General features: G+C 27.7%; 1 protein-coding gene across 2 annotated transcripts in view; it reads left to right on the top strand.

Moving 5' to 3' along the window:
* The window catches only part of LOC109608377 (neurogenic locus protein delta), a 93,519-nt gene that overhangs the window by 69,606 nt on the left and 8,942 nt on the right, over window positions 1-14,971 (top strand). Inside the window, exons 1-3 of one of the 2 annotated variants that reach the window (XM_049961437.1) lie at window positions 9,351-9,478; window positions 14,065-14,185; window positions 14,449-14,745. In XM_049961437.1, coding sequence (XP_049817394.1) covers window positions 14,135-14,185; window positions 14,449-14,745 — 348 coding nt within the window. In that variant the 5' untranslated portion in view covers window positions 9,351-9,478; window positions 14,065-14,134. Of the gene's footprint in view, window positions 1-9,350; window positions 9,479-14,064; window positions 14,186-14,448; window positions 14,746-14,971 lie in introns of those variants that run through there. The other variant, XM_049961431.1, reaches the window with a different exon arrangement.

The raw sequence follows: 14,971 nt of genomic DNA, 5'->3' as shown, positions 1-14,971 counted from the left end.
ATTGAAGAATCGTTTTCCCTGCTTTATTACCTTTTAAGGTGTTGCACAGATGGCCCACCGAAATTTCAATTGCAACATGCAAAAATGAGTTTACAACACACAGTTCTTTCTTCGGTATTGGTAAACTAAATTATATATTCGATGGGAAATTTAGGTCTTGCTACTTGTTGAATATTGTATTACTTTTACAATGTGTAATTGTTTTTCTATTTCAAAACACATATTTACTAAAATTTATTGACGAGATATATAATAAACATGTTTATTTTTACTAATGTTACTGTAAAAAATTTTAGAACACTAAAATCATGACATTAAATTCATATTTATATTTTAGAATTTACTCACTTTGAAAATATAAAAAGTACAAAAAATCTGCTACAGAAGCAATAATTATGAATATTGACTTCTTCTACTTATACTCCATTAAAGAAATTGTTATCAACTCACTAAATGTGATAATTTAGTCCTTGTTGCTCAGTTAATATTGTATTTTTTATATGTCATTTTGTTTCCCTTTATTTAAAATACATATTTTTAAACATTTCATAGTTTTTAAAAGAATATTTGGAAAGGATTGTTGAAGAGAAATATAAAATTCATTATTTATTTAAGAACATTCCTTGTGACAAATCTTTATCTTCCATTAATGTTATTGACGAAATTTAAGAACAGTAAAATCATAATATTAAAATCATATTTATATTTTACTTATAAAAAATGTATTCTTTTAGTTTTACTTATTTTAAATATATAAAAAGTACAAAAAATCTGCTACAGAAGCAATAATTATGATCATTGACTTCTTCTACCTGTACTTCATTAAAGAAATTATTATCAACTCACTAAATTTAATAATTTAGTCCTTGTTGCTCAGTTAATATTGTATTTTTTTATATCTCATTTTGTTTTCCTTTATTTAAAATATATATTTTTAAACATTTCAAAGTTTTTCAAAGAATATTTGAAAAGGATTGTTCAAGAGAAATATAAAATTCATTATTTGTTTAAGAATAAGTCTTGTGACAAAAGGCCTTGTTGCTCAGTTAATATTATATTTTTTTATATCTCATTTTGTTTCCCTTTATTCAAAATATATATTTTTAAACATTTCAAAGTTTTTAAAGGAATATTTGGAAAGGATTCTTGAAGAGAAATATAAAATTTATTATTTATTTAAGAACATGCCTTGTGACAAAAAGCTTATCTGTATCTTCCATTAATGTTACTGAGGAAATTTCAGAACAATAAAATCATAATATAAAAACTATATTTATATTTTATTTATAAAAAATGTATTCTTTGAGTTTTACTTATTTTAAATATATAAAAAGTACAAAAAATCTGCTACAGAATCAATAATTATGAACATTAACTTCTTCTACCTATACTTCATTAAAGAAATTGTTATCAACTCACTAAATGTAATAATTTAGTCCTTGTTGCTCAGTTAATATTCTATTTTTTATATCTAATTTTGTTTCCCTTTATTTAAATATATGTTATTAAACATTTCATAGTTTTTAAAAGAATATATGGAAAGGATTGTTGAAGAGAAATATAAAATTCATTATTTGTTTAAGAAATTACCTTGTGACAAAAGCCTTATCTTTATCTTCCATTAATGTTACTGACGAAATTTAAGAACAATAAAATCATAATATTAAAACCATATTTACATTTTATTTATAAAAAATGTATTCTTTAAGTTTTACTTATTTTAAAAATATAAAAGGTACAAAAAATCTGTTACAGAAGCAATAATTATGAATTTGAATTTTTCTACTTGTACTCCATTAAAGAAATTTTTATCAACTCACTTTTTATATCTCATTTTGTTTCCTCTATTTAAAATATAATATTTGGAAAGGATTAATAAACTCATTATTTATCTAGGATTTTTTCTTCCCTTAAGTTTTACCTACATTAATTTCATATTTTTCAAAAATTTCCACATAAGATTTTGATTTTCTTTATCTTTGACCCAATTTCTTCAGTTCTTATTATCTTATCAACCAAAAAGTGAATTTCTGAAGCAATCTCGCCCAAAATCCACCGACAATATGGTGAGAAAAACACCTTCATTGTTTTGGTTATCACCATCCCAATATCGAGGCAAACCATTTGACACAGATAAACAAAAATCCATCTGCTGAGCAAGGTAAATTTCGGTCCTCAAAATATGAACTACTGTTTCCATTCACACAGGTCCGGTTGCGAACTTGTCTCCCAATATTTACTTATCCCACCGTATGTATATGCGCCAGGTTACGAGGGTACGTTTCCGCCCCTCTGAGACAGGAAATTCGGCTCCTTTTTCCGGAAATGCACGGCGATTTTTCAAACCGTCCTACATCCACCGGCTCCTATATCAAGTTTTATTCAATTTCCAGTGTCTATTATGTAATAACCACCCACTTCTAATCTTGCACTCTTATGGGTAAGTGCAGTCCTTGCTCTTTTCAGGTACGTCTTTTCCCCTAAACAATTGCCGATAAAAATCCGTACAACCCCATCCTGCGGACGTCTCCTTTTTCACCCATCAATCATGCTGAAGCACCAGCACCAGTAAAATGTTAAATTATTCAAATCAACGTATAAATTATCGAAGTGGCAAATTTTCATGTTAATTAAGACAATTAATTATTACCGCCCGAGGGTGCTATAAAACGAGGCGAGGGTTGTTTCGGTCTGGCCCGCGTTAATAAAGCCAACACAATTAATAACAATTAAGACCCAGAGTGAGGCTCAACGCCTCAGTTGTTTGGCTCACTAATCTTCCGAAACAGACACACACACATTATTCCGTTACGTTTCAAACATGAAATCCGCAATTTTCATGCAAAATAAAAAACATATTATTTAATTAAGACTTCCTAGAGTCTGTTTTAAATAGGTTGGGTGTATGTTTTTATCGGTTTGGAACTTTGATCTTTCGTTGCACCGCTGCAGCGGTGTTCTTTGACGCGCCGACAATATACAAATATATATAGTGCCTGGCTCAGATCTTTTAAAAATGCCATAAAAATGGACAAGGTGAAAAAATATAAATTTTCTGCCATTTCTTATTTTTAGAAAATTTTAATTGTTGTGTTAAAATAATTATTGATTGTGTGCAACCACATGAAAAGACACAGCTATTCAAATGTAAAAATATTTTCTTATTTTTATTAAATAAACAAAGAATTTTTTAATAAATATTATTCTTGAAAAGTCTTTGCTACAAAGCTTACGTAATTGAAAACAACTAATCGATTTAAATGTAAATCATTAAATAAATTAGTCTGCTCAATAATTATTTCAATTTTGATTCTTCAGGTATTCTTAACACACTTAATTAATCTTTAACAATGTTTCATTTTATTGAAGGAGAGCTTATTTAGTTTTTTCTTAGTGCTGAAAAGACTCAAGTTAAAATATATTATTTTGCTCCGAATTATTATTTTAATTTTGAGTTTTGACTTATTTGACTACAAATGCACATAGTGAAAATCAATCAATTAATGTCTAAGAATATTTTATACTGTTCAAAAAGAGTTTATTTAATTTTTTTCTTAGTGCTGAAAAGACTTAAATAAAAAATAAATTAACTTATTAATGGCAAAATTATGTTCTTATTTAATAAAGCCATAAAAATATTCTTGTAATATCAATATATATTATTTTGTTCCCAATTATTATTTTAATTTTGATTTTTGACTTCATTTTTCAAATACAAATAATGAAAATCAATTAAATAATGTCTAACAATATTTTATATTGCTAAAAAAGAGTTTATTTAATTTTTTTCTTAGTGCTGAAAAAACTGAAATAAAAAATAAATCAACTTATTAATGACAAAATTATGTTCTTATTTAATAAAGCAATAAAAATATTCTTGTAATATCAAAATATGTTATTTTGATCCCAATTATTATTTTAATTTTGATTTTTGACTTATTTTTATAAATACACATAGTGAAAACCAATTAATTAAGGCCTAACAATATTTTATATTGCTGCAAAAGAGTTTATTTAGTTTTTTCTTAGTGCTGAAAAGACTCAAATTAAAAATAAATCGACTTATAAATCACAAAATCATGTTCTTATTGAATAAAGCAATAAAAATATTCTTGTAATATCAAAATATATTATTCTGCTCCCAATTATTATTTTAATTTTGATTTTTGACTTATTTTTACAAATACACATAGTGAAAATCAATTAATTAATGTTTTACAATATTTTATATTGCTGAAAAAAGTTTATTTAATTTTTTCTTATTACTGAAAAGACTGAAGTAAAAAACAAATCAACTTATTAATGACAAAATCATGTTCTTATTTAATAAAGCAATAAAAATATTCTTGTAATATCAAAATATATTATTCTGCTCCCAATTATTATTTTAATTTTGATTTTTGACTTATTTTTACAAATACACACAGTGAAAATGAATTAATTAATGTCTAACAATATTTTATATTGCTGAAAAAAAGTTTCTTTAATTTTTTCTTAGTACTAAAAAGACTGAAGTAAAAAATAAATCGACTTATTAATGGCAAAATCATGTTCTTATTTAATAAAGCAATAAAAATATTCTTTTAATATCAAAATATATTATTCTGCTCCCAATTATTATTTTAATTTTGATTTTTGACTTATTTTTACAAATACATACAGTGAAAATGAATTAATTAATGTTTTACAATATTTTATATTGCTGAAAAAAGTTTCTTTAATTTTTTCTTAGTACTAAAAAGACTGAAGTAAAAAATAAATCGACTTATTAATGGCAAAATCATGTTCTTATTTAATAAAGCAATAAAAATATTCTTGTAATATCAAAATATATTATTCTGCTCCCAATTATTATTTTAATTTTGATTTTTGACTTATTTTTACAAATACATACAGTGAAAATGAATTAATTAATGTTTTACAATATTTTATATTGCTGAAAAAAGTTTCTTTAATTTTTTCTTAGTACTAAAAAGTCTGAAGTAAAAAAATAAATCGACCTATTAATGGCAAAATCATGTTTTTATTTAATAAAACAATAAAAATATTCTTGTATTATCAAAATATATTATTCTGTTCCCAATTATTATTTTAATTTTGATTTTTGACTTCATTTTTCAAATACAAATAATAAAAATCAATTAAATAATGTGTATTTAATTTTTTCTCGGTGATGAAAAGACTCAAATTAAAAATAGATCGACTTATTAATGGCAAAATCATGTTTTTATTTAATAAATCAATAAAAATATCCTTATATTATCAAAATATATTATTTTGCTCTCAATTATTATTTTAATTTTTATTCTTGACTTATTTTTACAAATACACATAGTAAAAATTAACGAATTAATTGCTGAAGAAGAATTTATTTAATTTCTTAGTCACCCTAATTAAAAATTAATCGATTTATTGATTGCAAAATCAATAAAATTTTAACCATATATAATTTATTTAATGGCGATTTTTATCAATATTTTATATAAAAGAAAATAAAATAATTTCTTATTTTTTATATATTAATAATTGAATCAATAAAATTTTAACTATACATAATTTATTTAATGGTGATTTTTATCAATATTTTATTAAAAGAAAATAAAATAATTTCATTTTTTAAATATTAATAATTGAATTTTACCCTTGTTAAGTGGAACAATAAATTATTAAATGCCAATAAAACACAATCTATCCAAACATATTGTTCTGTTTAGGTCTGAAGTAGGCACTTAATGAAATAACTACCGCACCGCATTAGATGTCTGTTTTATTCCATATCCTCCCACAAATTGCCTAGGTAACTATTTTAAAAACTCTAAAAATAGAGCAAATGTCGATCCTTAACCCTTCATTGCATTTAAATCCCTTGAGTCATTTCTTACGTGCCCAAACAGACCATCTGCAAGATTTCATCTTATCACAGCTGCCGTTGCCGCCGCAGCATGCCCAACGTGAAATAAAAAAAAAAAAATGCGCCCGACAACCTTAATTTGCTTGCGCCAATTGCGAATCTTAATTTCACCGAAAAAATAAAATCCAATTTTTTTTTCCTGCGCACAATTTTTGTCCCCCCTTCGGTAACCGGGGGGGAACCGATACAATTTTTGTTTGCACGCGTGCATGATGCCACGATACCGAGGAGGAGACAATGTATTTACTTTAGCACCGCTATAAAAAACTGTTATTTTCTTTTAGAACCATTAGACGTAGCGCTACGAAAATATTTTTCGAGAGATTGATTTCAAATACCCACGTTACAACTAACTTTATCGCCGTTGGAATTGTTTTAGTGAGGAGGTTCCACGTAGTCATACGAAACATAAATGTATTAATGGTTTTTGGATTTCTTGTTGGGGTCTTTCCTGTTACTGTTTTGTTTTATTTTAGAACCCCATGTTTTCAAACCCTTTGGGTCATCATCTGGGGTTATGTCGAATATCAAAACACACACTCAATTTTGGTTGTGTACACACTTAAAATATTTTTCTTAGTTAACCCCTTTTTGATATCACATAAAAGTCATATTTTTGAAAATTGTAGTACATAATGTGGGTCTGTAAAAACTGTATTTTTTATTCTATTTTACTCAGATTTTTTTAAATTGTAGGAAAAATATAGATGAATATTTGATACCGTTATAAAATAAATATAAAAAAAAGTATTTTTTTCGTATTCTTTTCTATATTTTCTGGCATTAAAAATAATAAAAAACAGATAAGAACCAATGCTTTTTTATTTAATTGTAAGAGAACTCTTTTACAAATATTTTGAGCCCATAGACATGTATCTAGCACCACGTATCAAATAAATATGGTTATTTCAGTGTCTTATACATATTTTCAACCATTGATTTGTAATATTTTGTGCTGTACATTTTCATTCAATAATTACTAATTTAAAAGGTTGTTTTATCAAATGTTCCTTCTCTTTGAGGTTACCATCTTAATCTGAACCAAGATCCGAAGACTTTGAATGGTAGTATTAATAGTTATATCAAAATTACTAAATATTTACTAATTTTAAAACTACTATGTCGTAGGTGTCAATATGTCCTTAAAATACATTTCCTGTACTCTCATCTAGATTACCTTCCTCCCAATTTAGGAGCTGAAAATGATGGACTAAGTGGACATTTTCATCGAAATTTAATTACTGTAGAAATAAGGAATCAAGATTATTGGAAAGAGATGATTATTGATGGCCAGTTATAGAAAAAACTGATTATTAAAAGTTAAAACAATAATTGAGTACATACACTTTTCTCAGTACAAACAATGAACATATCTGACATTATTTTATATTATAACATCTTAAATTGAAAATAAAAACCAATAAAATGTAAAAAGGAAAACGAAATTCTTCTACTTTCTATGACAATTAGATTACTATATCTATGACCAAGATCAGAATATTTTATGGATTCAGTTTGACAAGTTAGAAAAGAGTTCGAAGCTAGTTCATGAATGTGACTGATCCAACTCCTATGGAAGCAAGAAGAGTTATGTTAAATCCCCTTCATATAAGTCTTGGCCAATAATATAACTGAAGACTTTAGATGTTAGTAGCACTGCATTTCAGTAACTTATCATCGTTTTTCAGAAACTGTCTTTCTAAAAACTTAAAGAACGTTCGTTTAAAGACCCTCAAATCCGTAAGCTGATGCAGAAAGATGACGAATTTAAGCCATAAATTAAATGAAAATGACGCACTATCTTGCTTGCCTTTTAAAACTATTGTTCGTGTCTTTTGTGGAAACAAGAGAGTTGTAATTATATAAAAATTGTTAAGGATTTACTACTTTTAAAACTACTATGTCGTAGGTGTCAATATGTCCTTAAAATACATTTCCCATACTTTCATCTAGATTACCTCCCTCCCAATTTAGGAGCTGAAAATGATGGACTAAGTGGACATTTTCATCGAAATTTAATTACTGTAGAAATAAGGAATCAAGATTATTGGAAAGAGATGATTATTGATGGCCAGTTATAGAAAAAACTGATTATTAGAAGTTAAAACAATAATTGAGTACATACACTTTTCTCAGTACAAACAATGAACACATCTGACATTATTTTATATTATAACATCTTAAATTGAAAATAAAAACCAATAAAATGTAAAAAGGAAAACGAAATTCTTCTACTTTCTATGACAATTAGATTACTATATCTATGACCAAGATCAGAATATTTTATGGATTCAGTTTGACAAGTTAGAAAAGAGTTCGAAGCTAGTTCATGAATGTGACTGATCCAACTCCTATGGAAGCAAGAAGAGTTATGTTAAATCCCCTTCATATAAATCTTGGCCAATAATATAACTAAAGACTTTAGATGTTAGTAGCACTGCATTTCAGTAACTTATAATCGTTTTTCAGAAACTGTCTTTCTAAAACCTTAAAGAACGTTCGTTTAAAGACCCTCAAATCCGTAAGTTGATGCAGAAAGATGACGAATTTAAGCCACAAATTAAATGAAAATGATGCACGACCTTGCTTGTCATTTAAAGCTGTTGTTCATGTCTTTTTTGGAAACAAAAGAATTGATAATTATCAAAATTGTTAAGGATCTATTACTTTTAAAACTACTAAGTCATAGGTGTCAATATGTCCTTAAAAATACATTTTCTGTACTCTCATCTAGATTACCTTCCTCCTAATTTAGGAACTGAAAGTGATGGACAAGGTTAACATTTTCATCAAAATTTAATTACTGTGGTATCAGGATGATTATTGTTGGTCAGTTATGAGAAAAATTGAGTACCAAGAGTACGAACAATGTTTGGTACGTACACTTTTCTCAGTATTTTGTATTTTAACATTTTGAAATAGAAAATAAAAACCGTTAAAATTTAAAGAAGAAAGACAAAGTATTGATTGAAATAATTCCTGTTGAATCCCAAAACCTACAAAAAGTAATTATATTAATGTTTAGCGAAGATTTCCCTCCAGAAAATTTGCGTTTCGGATAACACGTATAGAATTTCTTAAAATTTGTAAGCTAGTGTACTGTAATTAAATAAGACACAACACCGAAGAGAAGAACAGAATTAACGGTTGCCGAGTAAAATGTTCCTCTGGCACCATCGCGAACATAGAGACCAATTATAATAATAATAATGTCCCTCCGCACAATTTGTTCCCCAGTGTAATAATCCGTGCATTTATGTTCTTGTGTGTATCGGATGACGCTACACATTTAGTCATACAGTGCTAATTATCCGAGGTGTTGCGTAACGCACTAAGCGAATTATGATTCAGGGGGTTGGTGTTTATCAGTTATGATTCGATTGTCGCGCTGTTAACACCGTGCACCGAACATGTGAATGTAGAACCGTCGAATTTTTAAATAAATTATAGTAGTTTTTATGTTGATACAAAATTTGTTTTATTAACCACTGATTTTATTATTGGAATTACCGAAGCACTAACCTCGATTGACGCTGAGGACTAGTGCCCTAAGACAACGGACGAGATGTGAGTACCTGAATTAACAATTGAATTGTACGAGTCGCGGGGGCCCTGTGCGTTTTCAATAAACCAGTTAAATTGTTTAACCGCATTTTCTGTGGCAATAGAACAATTTCAATGAGCTCTTTTTAATGGCGTGTTCGGTGCGTTGTTCCAGACAACTGATATGTGTTGTTTCAATTGACTTGCGATGTCACATTGTCTCTGGCCGGCTATTGTGTAATTTAATGATGATTTGTTTTAAATCATCGAATAAAACTGCTGCACAAAAGGAATTTTTATATTGTTTCAAAAGAAAATGCAGGTTTACGTTTATAATATGTTAAATGGGTGTACCTGATTTTGGTTCTTGGACTTACATATTGCTTAATGGTCGGTCTTACGTCACACCGCAAAACTTTTTTCCTATTACATGATTTATCGATTAAATATTTTAATTATAATCTTTAACCGTCAGTTTCTCATCAAGATTTTATTACTTATTTATGCTTATTTTACTAATTTTAAAATTTCAACTTGGTCAGTCAGTTTTGCCCATTCACAATTGATTTATTGATTACATATGAAAGAAGAAGTCAATTTCAATTCATTAAAACTTTATAAAATAGTCAGCATTTATGTGTTTTAAAATATTAATCCAAATCTTTCAAATATTTAAAACTGAAATTTTATAAATATACATTATCATAGTCCATTTTAAAATATTGCTTTAGCAACACACAATTGCTGACTAATGGTTTATGATTATTTACTTGGTTAAAAATATTAGAAACTTTAAACAATTAACCACAAATTGTACGTTATTTAAAAAGTATTAAAAGTATTTAAAAGTCCAAATCTTTTAATGAAATGTATACAAACTATTGATTATTGATTGATGATTTGTGGTTATTTAATTGAATAAAAACATAATATAATAATATAAAGGATTTTAATCTTTAATTTAAATGAAAAACTTTTTCATCAAAATTGTATATATTTGTCAGCAGTGTGTTTTATAATTATAATCCAAATCTTTTAAATACTTAAAAATGAATTTTAAATAAATATATTATCTGATAAATCTTTTTTTTTTCAATGCTATTCTACAAACACACTATTGATAATTGATTGGTGATTTATGGGTATCTAATGGATTAACACATTTAATTAGAACCATTAACAAAAATAAACAACCGGAACTTTTTCATTGAAAGCTTTATTTAATTGTAAAAGTTTGTGTTTTAGAAAGTTGGTGAAATCTTTTAAATTATAAAAATATATATTATAAAATAAATCAATTTTACAGTACTGTTTTACGGACATACAATTACTGACTGATTGATGAATTATGATTATTTATTTCATTAAATAATATTAGAAACTTGAACTTAAATGACATTTTCATCATTGTATATATTAGTAAGGATTAAGGTGTTTTATTATAGAATGTATAAACAAATCTATGACACATGCTTATGTTATTGATTTTTTAGAATTAACTAATTGATTAAATAGATTTTAACACAAATAAATAATGATAACTTCTACATTAAAATTTCAATGTACATTTTTTAATCTCAGAATGAAAATTTTGATGATTTAAACTAATTTATATATAAATTAGTTTCACAATGCAATATTACAGACTTTTGATGATTGATTGATGATTTATGATTATTTAATTGATTAAACACAAACGCATTTAATTGGAAACGTTAAGAAAAATAAACAACTGCAATTGTTTCATTAAAACTTTATTTAACAGTGAAAATTTATTGTTTTTAGAATGTTACTTAAATCGTTCAAATTTTAAAAATATTGATTATCAAATAAATCAGTTTTACAGACACAATTGCTGACTGATTGATAGTTTATGATTATATAATTGATTAAATTGATTTATTCAATAGTAAAAGTTTGTGTTTTAGAAAGTTAGTTAAATCTTTTAAATTTTAAAAATATGTATTATCAAATAAATCAGTTTTACAGTACTGTTTTACATAAATAACGACAATTTATACATTAAAATTTTAATATATATATATATTTTAATTTTAGAATGAAATTTTTGATAACTTAAGCTAATATATATAAATTAGTTTCACAATGTATCAAATCAAATACATTAGTTTTACAATACTGATTTACACACATATAATTGCTGACTGATTGATCATTTATGATCAAATAATATTAGAAACATTAACTTAACTTTTTCATCATTTTGTATATTAGTAAGTATTAATGTATACACAAATCTATGACATACATGTTTGATTGATTGATTATTTATGATTAACTATTTTGATCAAATAATTAATTTTAACATAAATAAATAACGACAACTTTTACATCAAAATTTTAATATATATAATTTTAATATTATAATTTCGGTGATTTAAATATATTTTAGATGTAAATTGGTTTCACAATACATTACAGACTTTTGACGATTATTTAATTGATTAAGTACAAACACATTTAATTGGGAACATTAACAAAAATAAACAACTGCAATTTTTTCATCAAAACTTTATTTTACAGCGAAAATTTATGTGTTTAAAAATGTTACTTAAATCGTTTAAATTATAAAAATATTTATTGTCAAATAAATCAGTTTTACAGTAGTTTTACAGACAATTGTTGACTGATTGATGGTTTATGATTCTTTAATTGATTAAATTAATTTATTTAATTTTAAAAATATATACTGTCAAATAAATCAGTTTTACAGTACTGTTTTATAGATATACAATTGTTGATTGATTGGTAATTTATAGTTGTCTAATTGATTAATTAAAAACACATTTTGAAACTTAACAAAAATAAAGAACCGCAAGTTTTTCATCAAAAGCTTTATTTAATTGTAAAACTTTGTGTTAAAAAATTAGTTAGAAATATATTAAATTTTAAAAATGTATTTGGTCAAATAAATCAGTTTTACAGTCCTTTCTTACACAACTGCTGACTAATCTAATACATGATTATTTATTTGATTAAATAATATTAGAAACTTTAATTTAAATGGTAACCAGTACATTTTCATTCATTATTATGTATATGTATACATCAGTACCGATTTAAGTGTTTTAGAATGTATATACAAATCTATGACACACACACACTTGATTGATTGATTATTTATGATTGACTAATTGATTAAATAAATTAATTAAGCAATTTTAGTTGGAAATTTTAACATTCAGCATCAAAATTTCAATATATATTTTTTTAATTTTAACATATTAGTGAAAATTTTAATGTTTGAAAAAAATTAATAAAAAATTTTATTTGTCATCAAAATTTTTCCCGCCAAAAATATACCAAAACTTTCAAAAGTCAAAAATTATTCAAGTTAAGTTATCTTGTATTATCTTAGTATTTTATTACATTTCTTACTTTATTTAATAACTTATACAGAGTATAATAATAAGTTGTCACTCAACTTTTCTCTGTCTGTCCAATAAGATTTTAAATATATTTATGGTTTTAAGTAGAAAATTCATTGAATCTTCACAATTCATTGGGACCATTTATTAGTTAAATCAATTTAAAATTAAAAAAATAAATTTTCAAATAATAATAATAATAAATATTATTTTTTTATGTTGTACTTTTAAAATGGAAAAAAAATTCATTCACACTTATCATTACGTGCATGTTTTTTACAATTTATTTGAAGACCTAAACATTTACATAAAGAAGAAATAAACAAAATGTTCTCTGAGGAAGTTGTTGGGGGGGTTGTTTTCGAACTTTGCACGCTTCTAATCCGGTTTTTGGCATGGCGCATGTTTGATTTTAGACGACGAGGAGGATGTTCTCATTTAAACGCTTAATTTTTTTCCATATTTTTTTGGTAAAAAAAAGACGGTGCGTCGAGGTGATATGAGGTGAGGCGGGGTGGGGGTTGGTCAGGTAGCATGTACGCGGATACCACCCCAACGGCAGCCGGTAAGCAGCTGCACTGGTTCTGGCCCTGAGCCCGTGCGTTCGTGATATTAAAAGCGGACACGCCGGGTGGTTGGTTTGGCATTAGAGGGTAGGTAGCGCGAGTGAACGGAACGAGCAAACCGAACCGAAGAGTGGAGAAGCGAAGAGAACGGCGGAGAAGTGATCGGAACGGTAGCGGTGTGTTTTTGGTACGAAGTAAAGTAGTGCATGTTGCGATACGATAGAGAAGAGGTGGCATGGATCATACCCCGTAGAGCGTATTCTCTCCCCACCCCGGCCACAGCGAACCAGAGACGCTTCCAAAGCACATAGAGTAGTCGCATCGAGTAGGGAACCAGTTTAATTCTGACGCTGGTTTAGAGACAACGCGCCGCTCCGTCTTTCAACTGGATAAATACGTGTGCCGCTGTCGCTGCCGCTCTGCTGATGCTGATTTGCGATCTCGTTCTGAGCATTTGATTTGTTTCGTTCGCGGTTCAGTGTTACTGTGTGAAGTGAGGTGTTATGGGGTGTCAGTCCCTCACCTTTATACTGGACCGGCAATAATTTTACTTAACACCCTTGCATGTGCTGTGCTATCTTGTGATAATCACTGTGTTGTCTTTAGTGAACTTTAGTGAGTGTTACTGACGTTTGCCTATGGCGTGGTGTTGCAGATCACCTAGGAGGTAACAGCAAACAGGAGTTGCTGAAACCCTCTTCTTCAAGCCCACAAAATTCCACAACATGTCTTGGATATTCCTTACTCTAGTCGGGCTCTTCTTCGCCCTCCACCAGGTAAGTCGCAAAACAAAAGACCAACACATCAATACTCTCACATCATCTTCAATCATACATTCGATCTTTGTATCATCTCAACGTCCGTGCCACACCACAAAACACTGAAATTTTGATACATGGTCAGTGTCTCGTGCCGTGTCAACTCGACGGTATATTTAGAACCTTTCAGAATCCCATTCAAATACCTCACTATTCTTACACTCCAACAAACCTCCACAAATCTCAATTCAACTACTAACAAAGGCCTCTATTTATCATAGGCCCAATGTTCTGGAGTGTTCGAATTGCGACTGAAACAATTTTACAACGACGGTGGCAAAGACGAATCAGGCAAATGTTGCACCGGCAAAACAATTGGACCAAACAACGAATGCGATGGCTTTTGCCGGCCCCGATTTCGAATTTGCCTCAAGGAGTATCAGGCCAAAATCGACACGACCACTCCATGCACTTTCGGAGATGTCATTACATCCGAACTGGGACCAAACCCTTTGACTGATACACCCAAGAATGGATTCGAAAACGCAATCGCATTTAAATTTCCATTCACTTGGACGGTGAGTTCTTACATCCATTTATCTACCAACCACATCTAAATTAACCCATTGTTTTGACAACAGTTCTTTTTAACTACAATTATTGTCATTTTTACCGTTCACCTCGGTACCACGACCAAAAGTAATAATAATAATAATAATAACAAGAACTGTTGGCCAAAAATACACACACACACACACACACACACACACAAACACTCAAACATCATCATCATTCATTATTGGT

Source organism: Aethina tumida, chromosome 1, assembly GCF_024364675.1.
Source record: "Aethina tumida isolate Nest 87 chromosome 1, icAetTumi1.1, whole genome shotgun sequence".
NCBI classification, from domain to species: domain Eukaryota; kingdom Metazoa; phylum Arthropoda; class Insecta; order Coleoptera; family Nitidulidae; genus Aethina; species Aethina tumida.
The sequence above is the reverse complement of the archived record's forward strand: the minus strand, read 5'-3'. Positions and strand labels throughout refer to the sequence as shown.